Source organism: Ascaphus truei, chromosome 13 (assembly GCF_040206685.1).
Source record: "Ascaphus truei isolate aAscTru1 chromosome 13, aAscTru1.hap1, whole genome shotgun sequence".
Classification (NCBI taxonomy): domain Eukaryota; kingdom Metazoa; phylum Chordata; class Amphibia; order Anura; family Ascaphidae; genus Ascaphus; species Ascaphus truei.
The window spans coordinates 29,933,973-29,952,712 of NC_134495.1; the positions used below are offsets into that span (position 1 = coordinate 29,933,973).

An 18,740-nucleotide genomic window follows, 5' to 3' on the forward strand; every position below is an offset into this window, starting at 1 on the left:
CCGTAATATCATCTAGACAGGGTGGAGTATGTTTCAGTCAGGTAGGAGGTGCGGTCACTCTGTCACAGTGCCTGACAGTCAGGGCAGGCTAGTAAAGAAGGCTGACCTTGAGCATTACTACTGATCTAGCTAAGTGAATTCAGCTATACGGTACCCAGGGTTCTCCAAAAAGGGAGGTACCAGTTGCGTGTGATTACATATTGGTTGCATTGTAATGTTATGTAAATGCATTTGTATCATGTTCATTTCAGGGTTGTTGGTACAGTATATTGGTGTTGCATCTACTGTATTCCTCAGCATGGACGTGAGAGTTTTTCACCAAGGGGATTATGTAGCCTAGTCCTCCGGCTACTACCTTTCTGTTACCCAAGAGAATTGCTTACAGGAATGCTTTTGATACGGGACTCATAAACTGTCTTTTGAAGTAGATACTCTATCCTCACCTGGATAAACATTCCAGGAGAGATATTGACAAACAAAAGGTTTATTTACTTCACACCCTTATAATAAATCTTCTCTTGTTGATTATCAGGGACTTCGCAGCAAAACTTGTTTTCCTGAATTAACATTTAGACCCTCGGGGGGGAAGCAGCAGCTATTTTTCCCAATCAGTAATGTTGACCTGCCCAAACATTTATTGATAGATCTGGAATTTCTAGGTTTTCCCATCATCTTCAAAGAGAAACACACATAATTTACTTTGAGCATACTTCCTCAACCAATCAGAACCTCCTACATGTTCAGCTATGGGTTTAGAAAAACGTTAAAACCAGACAGATAGTTAGTTAGGAGAGAAGGAGAATGAGGGAGAGCTCAGAGAAGGTAAATATGATCAGAATTCTTGTGCACTTTTTGATAAAGCTCACACGTGTGCTCGAAACGTGTAAGAGGATTTATTTTGCTATGTTGAGAAGGATCCCTGTACAATAATAAAACCTACTTTTTTTTGCTGGCATTCCGATCTGGTTCCCGTTTTCTTTGCGGACTTTGCGTAGCCTGTTCACTCGGGCTCTTCATCCGTCTTATTGAATAGCACTGTTTAGCAAATATGGTCTGTGATGCTATAGAGATTTCTGCTCTTTTCTCTGCTTTGTATAAATATACCTGTAGGAGACTAGTGCAGAGGTATAACCAGGGAGACATAGATTTGGGGGAAATAAACATTGGCTTTTATTTAGCCCATATCTTTAAACAATACAGCTTTAAGGCAGCATATAAAATAAACAAAACAGGATTATCCCTTTGTAAGGGCTAACTCACATTTCCCAGTCCCTATCTGCAGGGCTGGGAGGATAAGCCTCTTATGAGCCTCTGACCCAAAGTCTAAAGAAGCACGTTATCAGGGTCTCTTTCCCTCAGTCTGGGTTGGTGTCCGTGGGGTGCACCCTCTGGCGGGTTCCAGGGTCTGCTGCATCCTGGAATAGGTCTGGTTCCATGGGATCTCTCTGACAGCACACACCTCCATAGTGCTAGAGAGATCTCCTGCAGATTAAGCTGGAGGCTTTTCTACCTGACTGATGAGCCAGGTGGAGACTGGCTAATTATCTGTAGCTGCAATTAACCAGCTCCATGCTGGACTCATCAGCCACATACAGGCTTTCTATTTTGAGCCCTATTTACAGTAGACAGGGGCTAAGGCCCTGTTACAATAACCTATACCTCACGGGCGATAGTTTAATACAAATATTTGTAAGGTTCTGCTTTCTCTGTATGGTACCATTGAAATGTCATATATATGTATATTTAAAATATGATAGTGAGTCTGCCAATAAGCACAGATATTACTCAGGACTCCTGCTGGTTTTGTTTTTACCCCAACCCCTCTTGTTTTTTCTTTATGTGTGGGATGCAAGGGTCCCGGGAGCTGCACCGGGTTAATTACAGCTCTGGGGACCCCTTGGGTCCATAGATACTTACCGGGGGGAAGGTGCCACCAGTAGCATCCCTTCCAGGGTAAACAAGATGGCGTGTAAATGTCCCGCATTACGGCGACCAATTGGAAGCGGCAACTTCATTCGTCTTGGATTCCTCATGGCTTGCATGATACGGGTATGTAAACAACTAGGAAGTCACCAGCATTCCCTTCAAAGCTAAGTATCTCAGTAGCCGGGGAGTCCCAGAGCTGAAAGAAAGACGGTCCAGCTCTGCAGGCCCATGAGTATCCACCAATATACAAAAAAATATATGTATTTTGCAATCAGTTGAAATGTTTTTGCTTTTCATGGTGCACATGCCCAAATTCAAGTAGTAGTAATAATAATAATAATAATAATGTGTTCATATTTTCTAATTGCTTTATTTGGATAATTATTTCATACTGTCAGGCAGGGCAACAGCAGCACCGTAGAAAAGACAATTATGGCTTCAGCAATGTTTAAGCAATTTATCTTGTATATGACACATTATATATAGAGATTTCATGCTTTAATAAACACTTAAATCACCAAGAAAAAGGCCAAATGCCTTTGCCGTTTCAATAAAAAATATGAAATACTTTTTACAAGGTCAATTTCATTATATAAAAAAGTTTGCTGCCCAGAAACACACGGTTTGTTTAATTTACAAAATAAGTCAAAGTAGATCAGACACGAGGAGACGGGGGGAGATTTTTCAGAGCAACATATTGGTAAAGAGATCTTGCAAAGTTATTGTTTTGTATTAATAAACATTCTTTTTACACAATGTAAAGATCATCTACTGTAGATTTCTTTTTATAACCCCACTGGTACACAAACACAAGATGTATTTCAAGGGTCCAGTTCACAAAACATGCATGCTTTGTTAACAAGATAATATTTACATATTCTTGGATTCCACTTACATCATGAACATAATTCCACCAGGAGACCCAGTTATTCAATGGGGTTCATATGTTTTGCATAGGGGTACAACAGCAGTGTTAAGCTTTGAGCTACAAAGTACAATTACAAAACTGATATTGTAAACGGATCAATGGCTAAAATATTTCAGGGAAGCAGGGTCTTTGTTATTTAGGAGTGTAGTGATACAGAAATCCAACCAAACACAAAAACATTAGCAGTAGAACTTTAAACATATGGCTGGAACACTTTTAAGAGTTTGCAACACAGTTATTGTGGTGGGAATCGATCTTTAGCTGTACAACAAAATATGTTGTTTAGCTGCATAAACTGCTTTAAACTTTATATAGTGTTGCAGGTCCTATGCATCGGAAACACACTAAAGAATAGGATTCTGGCCACACACCTACGTATTATAGTGACACTAGCTACTACCACATATTAGTATAAAGTAGAGCTGAGCATGTTCAGATTTTTGGGATATGGCACCCGAGAGCCTGCAAAATGTAGTCAATAGCATAGCTCAAAATTGGCCGTGGATTCTCGAGGTTCGTGTTGTCGGATTCCAAAAAACTGAACTCGCTCATCTCTAGTATAAAGTGCAAACCCCACGTACTAGAACACCCTCCTACTGTCTCTGTAAGTTCTCCCCACTTACCACTTAGATTGTAAGCTCTGCGGGGAATGGACTCCTTATTCTAATGATACTGCACCGACACACTTTATTCGAGCAAATACCCAGTATGTACCTGGCAGATACCTGGAATGCGCCGCTCCTCACCTCTAACAAGCCCCGTTGCATTTGCCTTCCCAGCCTGGGTTCATGCCTGGCTGATGGGCGGCTGATCTGTTAAATGATGATGATTAGGATTTAATAGGCTGCAATGCTTCGCGTGTCTACCAGATGGCATAAATTCATGAATTGTAATGCAGTATATATATATATACTGTGCAGTATTGCAGCCAGCGGGAATAAAATGCTTCAATCCCTGCTTGGAAAATAACTCAATGCACTCGGGCAGAAAACAGTCACAAACCTCAATACACCCGGGTATACCCGAATTCGTGGGACTAGCCAAGCTCGAATAAAGTGTGTCGCCAGTGTACTTTTATGTCTGAAGCGCTTGTTCCCATCATGTGTTATATTATTATGTCCCGTGTATTACCGCTGTGACGCACCTGGATGGCGCTAAATAAATAAATAAAGATACACATACACAATGTCTCCCCCCAAAGCTACTTTTAACTCATAAAACCCAAGTTTAACCATTATGTTCTTTTCCAGTTCAAAAAATGACTAAGTGTTGATACAGTGATATGATGCATAATGTTATGGGCCATTTTTACTAAGCGGTGCTATCCCATCAGACCATTTCTGTCACCGAAAAACACCTTAGGAAATAGCACCATTTGGTGCTATCATGGGTCTATGTGTTTGGTTTATTTTATTTGTGTAATATTGGAAGCATAACTACGTTTTGGGGACAAGGATGCAGTTTTTGAGCGGTGAAGGGACATCTCATCCTAATTATTACTTGAAGCTCCACAACAATATAAAAAGTGTGTCTAAATAGCCATTTCGTTTAGCATTTTGAAATCTGCGCAATATGCTAATTTAGCATGTAAATCAGGGAATCGCAAAAAGAAGCATTTACATGCTATTCAATAAAGTATGACATAGGAATAGATAAATTACAATATCGCCAATTCTACTTTACCTGCTCGAGACAGGTGAGATCAGTGAATGGGAATGTGTCAAGATATGTCCTGCCTCAATCAGATTATTAAAGCAAAAAGAAAGATTCCTGCGCTCCTACCAATTAGCCTAAAACAAAATAAGTGTAGGTACCTGCATACGGTTATGCCTTGTCGTGGCATGCAGGCTTATAAATGCTTTGGCCAAAGGGTTTAACAAAATTACCCTTTTTCATGAGATGATTTTATTTTAGCCTAATTGGTAGGAGCAGGAATCGTTCTTTTTGTTTTTCTATATGTAAGGCCTATCTTTTTACCAGCAGCAAACTTATATAGGGAGGAGCGCGGTATTATGTACAGTTTCTCACAATCAGATTATTGCAGGTTAGCCAATGTTGGTATTATAAGCAGAGATCATTTTGTAAGGTTCAACCCTCTCTCCTTGTTATGATGGGACAGAGAATCAGAAGGAGACAGAGAGACAAATCTGATCTCACAAACAGACCATCTTTATAACAAAAGTTGCAGGAAAATAATTTTTTTAGTTGCAACATTTTTGCATATATAACTTGTATTAAAAAACGGCGAGAACGCCAGATTGTATCATAGTTTAATGAATAGGCTGGACAGGGCCGCGGTCAGACAGTCATCTCCTGGGCCCAGCCTCCCCTTCCTGACGCAACCGGCCAAGAATCGGAGGTAATATATGAATGAGACCTGCGTCGCGTGACCAGCGCTGCCTCTTCCACTTCTCACGAGGTGCTCTCCTTCCTGCGCAGCAACATGTACAGGGCACGGGAAGGGCAGCCCCAGGAAAGGAGGACGGCAGCATGCTGGGGACGCTCGGCACACCCAGGAACGGGTGGTCCAGTCAATGGGTCTTGGTGGTCCAGATCTGGATCTCGGTCGACTATGTGACTTCCCACGGCATAAAGCATACGGCACCAAACTTGATTTCTCATGTTTTGATGCAGCCACAAACAGAAAAAAAACTCTTGTTTTCCTTCGTACCTAGACCCTATTATTCCCTATTATTCTAATAGGGTCTAGGTATGAATAATACAAGGATTATTCAGCAAACCTACAGCATTTTGTCCAGAAATTATATCAAAAGTATTTACTTTCCCTAAGGGTCAGTAATAAATGACTGGTCATAATAATGTTACAATAGTGGTTATGTTTCAATTCCTGCTTACATATGCAAAAGAACACAAGTGTTAAATATATTTATAACTTTCTGGTTATTAATTTGCTGTACATAACCATTAAGAAACGACACCCATTTGCATATCTGACAAATACTAACTTATCCCAGGTACAGATCGACAATGATTTGAGTTATTTTGACATCAGTCTTGATTAAACCTTTGTGTCGGCCCAAATCGTCTCATTTTTTGAGCATTCGTCATTGTTGGCTTAACGTGTGTATATATATAACAAAAGAAAATACTTTGGTTTTCCATAGCTGAATCTTAAGAAATATATCCTGGCTTTCCTTAAAATGGCACTTGGAATTAAAGTTCCTAACACAGGTGAAACAAAACGATAAATATAGTATTCATTATTATAATGTGTAAGCTGTTTTGCTTCCAAGCAATGGAGTGTTGTCTGTAATATACATAGAATAATGATTATCTAGTCTGATTATATCTTCTGCGGTAGTAAAATACCAATAATTATAAGGTCATAAGTGAACTCTATGGAGACAAAGACATATTTCTACGCAATCAATGTCATTATATAATTCATTTAAATTAATTATATTTAAGTATGCTAAAGTATGATTTGGATCATAGTCTCACAACCAATGTGACTTATGAACTGCTGTTTAACACAATGACTGGCTATTTTCAAATACATCATCTTTGCTCATTGCATGATTAATTTCTTTTTCTGTTCTTCACAGTAATCTATAATATATATATATATATAACTAGCATTTGTAATAACAATGCAGAGGTGAGAGCTTTTGAAATCACAGATGCAACACTTGGCGTTGGTATACTATAATACTGGCTACACATTGTTCTTAGGTTTTTGTAATGCATATACTTTTTTTTTCCCCTCAATGGAGGCCATGCAAAAACATGGTAAGATGATAACCCTCACTACATAACGTGTGTGGCTATTTCAATTTGTAAAGGTGTAAGGAACACAAGGTAATAGTACCCTTTCCCCTATAAATCACTAGTAAAATCAGCTTTTTCCAATGTTGAATTTTCCTGATTGAATCTGACTTGTAATGTTAGCATAAAAACTTTCATGGATGTCTTTGGTAGCGTCAAAAAGTACAGCAGCTGCTAAAAGGAAATAGATTGTGCCAGCGTTGTCTCGGGTCAGTTTGTGCATCAAAATGGCATAAGAAATCATGTGCTTGTTTCTACAATGTGAGAAAGTACATCAATATTAAGTATACATATAGTACACAAACATAGTAAGCTCAAAACCTAGGACCTGCTGATAGGGGCTACAGTACCTTTATGTGGCTGCAGGCTTTATATGTTTTGGCCAAAAGATTGAACTAAATTACCTATACTTATGAGAAGAAAACACATATTGAAATTAACTAAATAATTTGTCATATTGGATGTGCGTTGGGGATTCTTTTGTTTACTGCTACATAAATAGTAAGTAACAACTTTTACAGTCAAATGACCAATTCTCATTAAGAAGAAATAGCCCAAGACTAGTCAAAATAGCATTCGTTCTTCATCGCTTTAACGTCTAAGTTTCATATCAATTATACCATGCCTTAAAAAATGTATGCAGGAGCAAACCAGTTCTAACCCTCAATGCATGAAAACCTCAGATATCATAACACTCAGATAATAGCTGTTTGCTTTTGAATGTTTTTGGATCTCAGCAATTAATGAACGTACTGTTGTATGTTTTGGTATGACATCAAAACAGTCACAATTCTTTTAAATTCATTTTGTTTAGAGCTGAGTTTGCATAACTGATATCTCACATTCTGCAACTAATACTGTCTACTGTGGTGTATATCTCTGTATTGTACTGTTCTTATAATATGCAGTACATCCTTACTAATGTAGATGTGATATCATTTGGTACGTTCCCATCCCAAATACTGCTTGGTGAGTTGCCAAAATCTTTTTTTTTTAAAGATCTTTCCCATTATGACCACTGCTTCACATGGAATATTTTAGTATTTTTACTTAATGAATTGAAGGCAATTGGACATGAACAAAATACAAATGGCAATACAGGCTTAAAATCCGTATAAAAGACATTTTAACATTTCGAAGACGGAAAAAATCTTCCTGGTGAAAGGAACTTGTATCCATTTCCAGATGTGAGTTTTAAGTTGCGTATTGTTCCGGGCATATTATTAGATGGTGCTGACTGAGTTGCATTTGCTGCATTAATGTTTTCTGAGTGTTTATGTCCGTTTGGAGGATTTTGCTGTGCAGCGTCAACATTCTGCTGTTGAACAGATAATTCTTTCAGTTCAAGGTTATCTGCAGCTGCTTCTTTCTTGCTATGTCGTGGAGACAGGTTCAACAAACTGAGAACATCTTTCTTTGAAGTCATTGTTCCCGGAGATCCTCGTAATATTTTCATGGGACCTGAAGTATGCTGTGGTGTACTGGTCCAAAACATCTTCAAATTATGAATAGCTTTGACCTTTTCATCGATGGCGGCACGTTTCAATTTATCAATGTCCGGAGCATCGGCGGGGCTGGATCGAGCAGATCCGGCAGAGGAGTATGACAGAGCTGGAGATGAGGTGCTTCCTGCTGGAGATTGGTGCCCTGAGCTTGGAGACATGTTCCGTGGAGATCTGGAAATATGAGCGCTGTAAGGAGAGCTGGGGTATTTCAGTTTGAAGTGAGGCGAGTCGGAACTTGGAGAAGGTTGGCCACTGTGAAGACTTGCCCCTTCCTTTAATGATGTTTCTGAGTTTGCTGGGCTATTATATCCTGAGCTCACCTTCTGAAGAGAAGAGCTCCTTGTTGGAGGCTTTGGTTTTACATTAACTGGGGAGGGCACCCCTTTCTGAACAGGTCTACTAAAAGCACTTGTTTCAGAGGACCTGAACGCCGAGCTACCGTTTGGAGATGAAGCACCATCAGATGAATTATGTGTCTTATTAACCAAACTGCCGCTTCTCTGAAGACGTTCAACTGCAATCAGATGGCTTTGAGTCTCCTCCAATATTTTGTGAGCCAGCTCTTCCGGATTAAGCTTTGGGTTGTTTTCTTCTTGAGATTTCACTGTACTATCAGTTTCTGTGCTAGACTGATCTGATTCTCCAGTATCTGAACTTGTAAGTTTTGCAATTTTTTGAAAAGGTGAATTCAGACTTGGAACTAGAGCCATTTTAACGGGAGAATTTGGCGTGCTTATGCTACCTTTAGCATTGACGGTCACTTTGATTTCTTCAAGCATATTATCCTGTTGGAGGTTAGAAACGATGTTTTCCGTGTAGGACGCCAGCGACTCGTTGCTTATTATAGAAAATCCTTCATATTCTTCCTGATCCTCCTTGCTGAATGAAATGTTGGTCTGTGGGGAAGACTGGGTTCTACCTGTCGATGGTCTAAGCGGATACACATTTTTTGGTCTGTCATGGTCCTGACGCACCTTGTGTTCTCCTTCTGCTACACACTCTGCTTTTGAAACAAAACTCATTGATGAAGCAATTGAGCTCAGACTGTAGACAGAGATGGCATCTGAAGCCATGCCATCTGGGCAAGTGGGTGAGAACGGATGACCGTGATACCCTTGGGGCATTGGGTTGGAGATGGACTGAGCAGATGCCAGTGATTCAAGTGATGAAGAACTGTCAAGACTAAGGCGTTTTGGAAGCTCTGTAGAGTCTAAACAACAACAAAAAGAAAAAACATTCAACAAAATATTTTGATACAGTATTTAATAATACAAGCAAAATACAGTTCATTATTTTTCTTCACCAATTTTAAAGTATAACTTAAAATGGCAAAAATAGAATATTTTAATTCTGTGATAATTAAGTGTCCGCTTGAAAGATGGCAAGCTTCATGCAAACATCTTTACTGTTAGTTTTATGTTCTTTAAAAAAAAGCATTGTAGCATTTGGGAATCACAATTGTTTCCTTTGTTTGCTCTCGCTAAACAGCATCGATGTTTCTTAAGGTAAGATAAAAAATGGCCAATAGCTATAAATTAAAAAGCTATTCTTTCTATGATTAACCATTGTAATGCTAATGACATTTGCAACCTACTGTAAAACTCTACAGGAACTCTGAGCTACAGAGTTAAATAAACGATCAAATCCCTATCTGTGTAATTCTTTAAGCATCACAGAAATCTTTATTTCCTTTTAGTGTCAGATTTAAACAAAAATGTGTGTGTGTGTGTGTGTGTGTGTGTGTGTGTGTGTGTGTGTGTGTGTGTGTGTATATATGTATGTATATATATATATATATATGTGTGTATATATATGTTTATTTATATGTGTGTATATGTGTATATATATATATATATATATATATGTATATATATATATATATATATACAAATGTAAATACAACTGTATGCTCATCTGCATGTCTTAGGCAGGTCTGCAACCCCGCCTTTCCCCATTATCACCAGCAGCAAGGGATTCTGGGAAATGACATGCAAATGAGCACACAACGTGTCACCTATTGCCTGGTTATATATATATATATGTACACACGTTTTTTTTTTTTGGTATATTATAGAATTGATATTTACATCTACCTCACAGCTACTAGAAAATCTACAAATGTATGCACACATATATTTCAAGAAATACCGTATTTCCTCAATTCTAAGAAGCACTTTTTTTTGTCACATTTTACCATTTGTGAAATCGGGATGCGTCTTACAATCGATGTCAATGAAAAACGGGCATGATTCCTGTACCAATATGGCCGCTATTGCGAGTCAACTGAGGATCACGTGATCTCCTACGTTGTGGAATGACGTTCCTAAAACGCGATGCTGCCAACCCCAGCGCGCTGTCCGTAGTGCTGAGCAGGAGGTTGCTGTTGCCCTATGACAGGCTGAAGATGCCTTCATATAAGTTGCCAGATCATGTGCATAGAAGGGATCCCTAATTGTCACTTAAAATGCCATCAAAAAGACGTCACTATGATGCAGTATTGAAAGTAAGTAAAAACATTTTTACTGTACATTTAATGTAGTGTTTCTTTCAATCCCCCCGGAAATTGTTATTAAATTAATGTTGAGTCTTACAATCAATGGCATCTGAGAATCGAGGAAATACGGTATTTTAATATGATTCTATCTCTGCATAATATGATTCTGAAGACAGCCCTATAAAAAAGGCCCAATGTATTTGCCATGTAATGTGATAGAAAGAAAGCATGATGCCACTTCACACGAACTTGCTATAACAGAAAAACCATGCAGAATATCACAGTCTCCTTCTCGATCTCTACAGCTACTGTAGATCGAGATGGAGAATAGAAACCAAAATAATTATATTGCGTTCCTTCTAGTAATTAAAAGTGCTAATCCCTCTTCGGAGCTGAACCCTATTCATTTCAGCTTTGGGGTTCCCCTGCTTCCGGAGATACTTACCCTCCATAGGGGGCGCCAGTAGAAGCTCCGGCTGAGATGGCTGGGGTTTATAAAGTTCAAATCTCCCGCATCACGCGGGCCAATAGGAAGCCGCACTGGCTGATGTCACTTCTTCCTATTGGCCAGCAGGTCGCAGGAGCTTTGAAACTGTTCCATAAAGTGAATCCTGCTAGCCGAGCGGAGCAGTTACCGGCAGCCCCTATGGAGGTAAGTATCTCCGGAAGTAGGGGTCCCCGGAGTTGAAATTAATGTAGTTCAGCTCCGGAGATCCTCTGCTTCAAACAAATGTACAAAAATAAAACCATGAATTGCCACTTTCAAAATAAAATATTTGTATCTTCACCCGCAATTATAATCAACAAGTGTTTTCGTACGTAAAAAAAATAAAATATATATATATATATATATATATATATATATATATATATATATATATATATAATTAGTGCTGCATAATATCAACAATCGGCTTGCTTAATTTTGCATGAGACAATACTGCATTTAAAGATGGGGATTTCGGTTTTCGGTGTTTAGAATCTGTTTATTTTTTGGGGGCTTTCCGGGGTTTGCATTTTATAAAACAAATCTGTGTTTATAGTGTCTTATCAATGAAAAAAAAATGGATATGCATTGAATTTATCGATTACTCGGGTCACTTTTTTCCTTAGTGTCCATACTCCTCCTAACCCCTCTGTCGCCTCCCTGTGGAGGGGATGCAACAAGAGGTGGAATTTAATAGGAAAGGATACTTTATTTCAGGTGTTTATCGGATTTAACCAAAAGTGCAAGATAATCAGTCGGAGGGGTTTTTCAGTTAAAACCTAAAACGGGAATGTTTATTTATAGACAACGTTCAATGTATCTTGCTTGAGTTATGTTGTAGGACAGGGGAGCGCAAACTTTTGATGCTGCATCCCCCGGTCTCGCGCCCCCTCTCCTACCTGGCAGCAGCGTCAAATGACGCTTCGGGGTCACGTGGCCCATGGTGTCATTTTAAGCCGGTGACGTCACATGACCCGCGGCGTCTTTTGACGCAGCGTTGCCATGGAGACGCGTCTGAATCCCAGTAAGTTTTAGTGTTGCAGAGGCCTCACGCGATCCCCCGACATTAATTTAAATGCCTTGGGGAGGAGTGCGGGACCTCTGCAACCGCCCGCGCCCCTCCAGACAAATCTCCCGCCCCCATAATTTGCGCACCGCTGTTATAGGATAAATATACATGAAACAATATACATGAACACTAGATAGAGTGTTGCTCTGCGATGTTTCTAAAGTAACTGTGTAGATTCTATAGTCTGCTCTATGCTTGTACATTAGGAGCCTGAAATCTACTAACTGGTGAGTAATGTGCAGACGCCAGTACATACTGATTTATAGAGTAAAGACATACCAAAGAGAGCTAAGAGTGACTGAAGGGCAAACTGCATCGTCCGTTTGTTGGCTTGTTTACCAGTTTTCAGTATCACCTCCTCCTGGCCGACTTCACACAGGTCAAAGCCTAAATGAACAGAAAGTACAAGAATAAGGATGCGTTTCTGCATAGACGTTATATACAAACACCAACGTACGGTAAAATGTACAGATGTAGCTAAGCTGTCCCAGTGCCGCTGCCACTGGCGGGCCACGCGAACCACGGTGGTCACAGCACCGTGGGATTAAGGCTGCGGGAGGTCCTATTCTGTAACATGGACCCCATGCAGTGCGATCGCAGAAGGCATTGTCCCCAGCACCACAGACTTTTGCGTCCTCGAGGGCGGCGCCACATTGTGAGTCTTGCTACATCTGTGTTCACTAGATTGTAAACTCCCACCAGCAGGGTCCCCATTGCCTTTTGTATCTGCCTACGCTCGTCTGTCCTTATTTGGCATGTCATTCTGTTTGTCATTGATTTCATTCTGTTCACCCATTGTACCGTGCTGCGGTTAGTGTTTCAACTTGACACAGAAGTAGCCAGATTCAATGTCTCTGGAGACACAACTGGAAAAGCAAAACTCTTCTAGATCGGACCCCAAGCAGCATTCTGGCAGTTTGCCCCGGGGTCGGAGACAATGAGTGTGGTTACATCTGTAAATAATAATACTTTCTGTACAGTACGTACAGAACTTCTTGGTGTGAACACTATGTATGTGGTAAGGCTATGAAACCATTGATGTTTTATCATAAATCTAGAAGCAGGAAGCCAATTTTGTATTTTAAGAAATAATCAAACAACCTTGTCTTCAAGCAGCAGTATTTTGCTATGTCATTCTGTTTATTTAATACACATTACTCTGCATCCCCTTTGTACCGCCCTGAGGAATATGTTGGCGATAGTCAAATCAACAATAATAATAATTAAAGGTGACAAATGTGTAAAATTTCCTACGTTTTAACTGTTTCCCTGGAATCTGAGGTAAAACTTTAAATAGATGTCATGTCCAATGGTCAAAGAGTAGAATTTCTTTTTGTTTTTTTCTTCACACCCAGCGTAAAAATACGCTGCTTATGAACAAACGTATAATTCCCCTTTCCTTTACAGTACTGCTGCTTTTATTAAGCCACTTCAACCACTGGTTAATACATCCTGTGAATTACAAGAAGTAGTTCTGCTGCTAGTAAATAAATCACCTGTCTAAAGTGAATTAATTGGTTACGGGTCAGTTGACTTAAATATGAACCTGAATCTAGATGTTTGTTATAAATGCAAACTAATACTGTAACTTTCAGCATAGTAGACTTTCCAGCAGAATGTACAGGATATAACATTTTAACATCTCCAGATACTCTTGTTTAAATCAATGCTTAATAAGTTGAAAGGTAAAGCCTCAACCGCACATTATATATAACTTATGGTGAGTACAAAAAGTGACAAAAACCCTCCCTGTACAGTGTACAGTGAAATAAAAATACTTTCTGTGAGCACATTCACGTATCAGACAGGTCTGCAACCTTGCCTTTCACCATTATCTCTTAGCATACAGTGCTTGCTCTTCCAAAAGGTGTGTGCGCTCATTTGCATACCCTTTCCCAGAATCCCTGGCTGCAGTCATTCACCCCATAGGGGGTGCCGGTATTCGCTCTGGCTCGCTGGCTGAGTTCATGTAATGGCGGATTTTCAAAGCTTCCGCAACCTGTGGGCCAATAGGAAGCCGTGACGTCATCCGCTGCGGCTTCCTATTGGCCCATGTGACGCGAGCTTTAAACTTTGAGATACCGGCACCCCCTTCAGAGGTAAGTATCTCGGGAAGCAGGGGGTCCCCGGAACTGAAATTAATGGGATTCAGCTCCGGAGACGACCTGCTTTAAACCTATGGGGGGGAAGAAAAAAAAAAAAAAGGCTGATTGGATTACTTGTTTAAAGTGATAAAATAACCTAAATGAAAATAAAAAATAAATAAAAATCTAATGTACACTACTGTGAAAGAGTTAAATAATCATCAATTGTACATTAACCCCTTCTGCACTGGCTCTGAGATCTACTTTTGTGATACAATTTCCCTGGGTTTCCAAAGCCCAGGACCACTAGGAGTAATTTAGCAGCATAAATAAATCATTGATTTAAAACTCTTTAAGTGACATTGTTGGTGTGAGTCAGTTCATAAACTCCTGTAAATATACAACTCGTCAACTTAGGTATCTGCAAATTGTGCAGAACGATGACATAATAACTCTAGGATATAGAATTGAGATAAGAGGGACAAAATGACAGCACCGTGTTGAGTAGCAGAAAAAGAAGACGCTGAAATAATAATGTTTTTTGTACCTAATGCTGCCAGGAATTCATGACATCCGGGTAACCGCCAAAGCTGAACGCTGATAGACACCTGGATGGGCGCGGACGAGAAGTCGTGCTCTTTGTCTCCTGTCTGAAGTTGGACCAATACCTGATGCAGCTGAGAAGAGAAAGAACATGGTTTATTCAGCTTCGTTCATACACAACTCACTTGCTCTTTACATCCACGGAGTGCAACGCAAGCTAAAGTGTCTTACTTTTAAATAAAGCCGTCTGCTGCATTTGTGATCAAAACGAGCGACGGGTTGTACGGTTTTATTATCTGACAATATGTGACATTAAAAGATGGGAAATGTACTGCTGATCTAATTAACTAGCTTGTATTCCACCCTTATCATCACATATGGGTAAACTTCATTGCAGTATTTAGATACATCACTTTTTAAACGTAACTGAACATGCTAGTAAAACACTAATCCCACCTACTTTATTTGTAGTCTTAAACAATTAAGAATTAAACCAATTGGTCCTCGGGAGATGAAACGCACTACTTGTAACTCGGGGGGAGGGGGGCCTGTCCCAGAGATAATTACAGTTTTAGTTGCCGGTGTTTCAGCTCCCCTCTGGGAAATCGTAATGGCTGCCAGACTGCGTGGGCCTATAGGAAGTTGCAACCATTTGGATAATACCGTAGCCCATCTTTAAATTTACAACCAGAACACCAGCAACTACAACTGCATGTTAGGAACCAGGGGGGTCCCCAGGGCTGAAAATAACGGGGTTCTGCTCCAGGGGACAACCCCTCAAATATGAAACTATATGAAACGGTAACATATATTAACAAATGTAATGAGCTATTGTCATTATTTTTTACAATGGCCATAATTGGCGTCGTGTATATGTACTTTACACACAATGCACAATTATGCTATCAATGCTACAACATATGTTTTTACATCTTCATACAAAAGTTACTGTGGGACCCATAATATTGAAGGGCTTTGCACAACCACCACCGTTAGCAACCATTCTGCTAAGGGTAAATAAGTATTGACCAAACTGTGGTCACTTATCCATCCAAGAAAAACATAGTGATCAAGATGGCCAGTGTTATGGTTATTATCCGGAATGTTCTCAGAACTGTACGCAGCAGGTGGCACTCTCAGAAAGTATCAGCAGGACAAAATAGCTTATAGTTATAGTCAATTAGAAGTGCTCCCAATGCATGGAACTTCTTGCATATGCCAAGGTTATCATGCAGTATAGCAGAGGTGCTCACATCCTGTCCACACGCTACACCCCCACCCCCACTCCCCCCAAACAGATCAAATTTTAAGGATATCCCAGCTTCAGCAGAGGTGGCTCAATCAGAGGCTCAGTCTTCGACAGAGCCTCTGATTGAGCCACCTGTACTGAAGCAGGGATATCCTGAAAACCTGACCTGTTGGGGGGAGGGGGGGGGACTGAAGACTGGAGTTGAGCACCCCTGTCAGCTAGTATAACAGAAGGATCAGGCATCACTCCTTAATATCTTCTAAACTTCTTTTATTGCATCATAGAAGACCGATGTTTCAGACCTGTAAGGACCTCCATCCGGGTGCACTGTCAGCAGGCATGATGAAGGCCATACCGGGGCCAAAACGTCGGTCTTGTGTGATGCAATCAAATCAGTTTAGGAGATAGTACGGAGTGATACCTGATGCTTCTAAATAGGTTATTTTTTCCATGGACGGGATGATAAAAAGAAACAGCCAGGGCTAAAAGGACTTCCAGTATAGTACATATTAGTCACAGTATTACAGAAACGTGGATTCAATAAATGGCATCTAAAATGGAGGTTGCAGAAAGGTATGGATAAAACTACTTATAATTGCCACCCCTCCCCACCTTTTTAATTTGGGAGGTTCTCTCATATTGCTGTATGGACAGGAAGTACTTTGGTTATTTCCCCTCATACAGAGGTAAAAGGGAAGGTTCACAGTGTAGTGTTAGGACCTGCATATTTGGTTATGCCTTGACGTTGGTATGCGAGCTTATGACGCTTTGGCCAAAGGTTTTAACTAAATAACCAAGAAAATATTATTATTGAAGTATTTCACTTTATACTCATTACCATATATGTTTTGACAATTGGATGTAGCATTGGGCTCCCCTGTCTTTTGTTGTATACTTATAATTGTCCATTGTTTCTTTTTCGGCGAAACAAGGAACGATACAAGCGGTTGATACAGTAGATTCTACAAAGTGAATGTGGTTCTAATTCTTCGTGTACTCACCATTCCAACCATATTTTTAACAGCCTTCAGCCAGCAGATTACAAGCAGAAAAAAAAGTTTAGAGGGAGAAAAAGAGAAAAAGAGCCTTAAAACTCAAGCGTAGGTTATTTCGCAATATATTAACTCATTTAGCAAGATCAAGTTAGCGTTATACAAGAAATGCATTTAAAAAGTAAATAATAGTAGCATCATGCAGCAACAGCAAAGGATCTAGAGAAATTCTGCATAACGTGATAAAATAATAATCATGTGTGGGTCTAGCTGAAGTGTAATCAAAAGTTAGGAAATGCAGAGTTATGGGTTTATTAAAAAGTCACATATCACAAATTTTCTCTGGAATCCTCTTGTTGAATATATATATATAAATTTTTTTATATACACACACACACACACACACACACACACACACACACACACACACACACACACACACACACACACACACACACACACACACACACACACACACACACACACACACACACACACACACACACATATACATATTACCCAGGGGAAAGAGGTGATTGATGCATGGAGATTAAGTAACATGACATCCTCCTCCACCCCCACCAACCACCACCAAAAACTATATTTCAGGTATGCAGATTGAATCAGAGGTCGGATTCTTACAAATCCGACCATGGATGGGTTTGGCTTTGTGAGACTGATCCGCGGAATTCCGCATCTGAAAGGAACTGGCCAAACCGGGTCAGATTCAAATTCCAAGAACAAACTCGCCCTTCTCTAGAGGGGAAGCTAAGGAAGAAACAACTGACCGACGTGCAGCTGCTTTTCACTGGTCCTGCTGAGAAGCAAGACCTCACTCCTGAAGAAGCCAAACGTGTCAAAGATTTGCCATTACCTTTGTTAAATGAAGCTCAATACATTGCAAACTGAGACTGTTCCGTTGATAATCATTGGTGGGGGTATGTATTAAAGTCTCCTGGCTAAAATTAGGATTAGGGCCTTATTCAATATAGAATAACATCTACAGTATATTGAAGTCAATGGGAATTTTCAGCTGAAAACGGCCTGAACAGTCGCTTTGGACTGTATAGAATTACCCCCTTAGTGTTAACGCCATTTCAAGCTAATCTGGGCCTTCGCATTGATTACTCGCTGTCCAGAACTAAGGAAGGGAAGGTTCACGGGTCTAAAATCTTGGAGTTGGAGTCGAACTTTGGAACAAACTTTTGAATCTGAGCGAATCTGTGCCCACAAAAGGCTCAGCCTCACATTTGTACTCAGTTTGTTTTCAGAATTGGCAAAATGGAAAAATGCAGACATTTTGGGCAACACATTAAAGTTACAAAATGTTTGGCTACATTTTCCCCCCTATATTCTCTTACAAAGACAAAACCAAAACCAAGTAAGTTCCAAGAAAACCGAGGCACTCGAAATGTTTAGAACCAAGACACCCGTGACCATAAGTAAGAGCAGGAAACTCATAGCCCAAAATCTCCAGTTTAGAAGGCCTGTCTGTGGTTAATACAGGGGCATCTCAGCTCCAGTTCTCAAGACCCCCACAACAGGTAAGGTTTTAAGGCTATCCCTGCTTCAGCAGAGGTGACTCAATCAGTTTCTCAATCAACCCTGGGTTAACCACTTTGCTGCCAAAAGCCTGCAACATACTGCATAGCAATACAACCCGGTCAGAGAAAACAT

At 40.0% G+C, this 18,740-nt stretch overlaps 1 protein-coding gene across 3 annotated transcripts in view; it reads right to left on the reverse strand.

The window, feature by feature from the left end:
• Nucleotides 1–2,297: 2,297 nt before the first annotated feature.
• The window catches only part of TTC28 (tetratricopeptide repeat domain 28), a 548,651-nt gene continuing 532,208 nt past the window's right edge, over nucleotides 2,298–18,740 (reverse strand). For 2 of the 3 annotated variants that reach the window (XM_075569007.1, XM_075569009.1), the window contains 4 exons: nucleotides 17,073–17,096; nucleotides 14,827–14,956; nucleotides 12,475–12,582; nucleotides 2,298–9,355 (listed from right to left, as the gene is read on the reverse strand). In XM_075569007.1, coding sequence (XP_075425122.1) covers nucleotides 7,767–9,355; nucleotides 12,475–12,582; nucleotides 14,827–14,956; nucleotides 17,073–17,096 — 1,851 coding nt within the window. In that variant the 3' untranslated portion in view covers nucleotides 2,298–7,766. The remainder of the gene's footprint in view (nucleotides 9,356–12,474; nucleotides 12,583–14,826; nucleotides 14,957–17,072; nucleotides 17,097–18,740) is intronic. The other variant, XM_075569008.1, reaches the window with a different exon arrangement.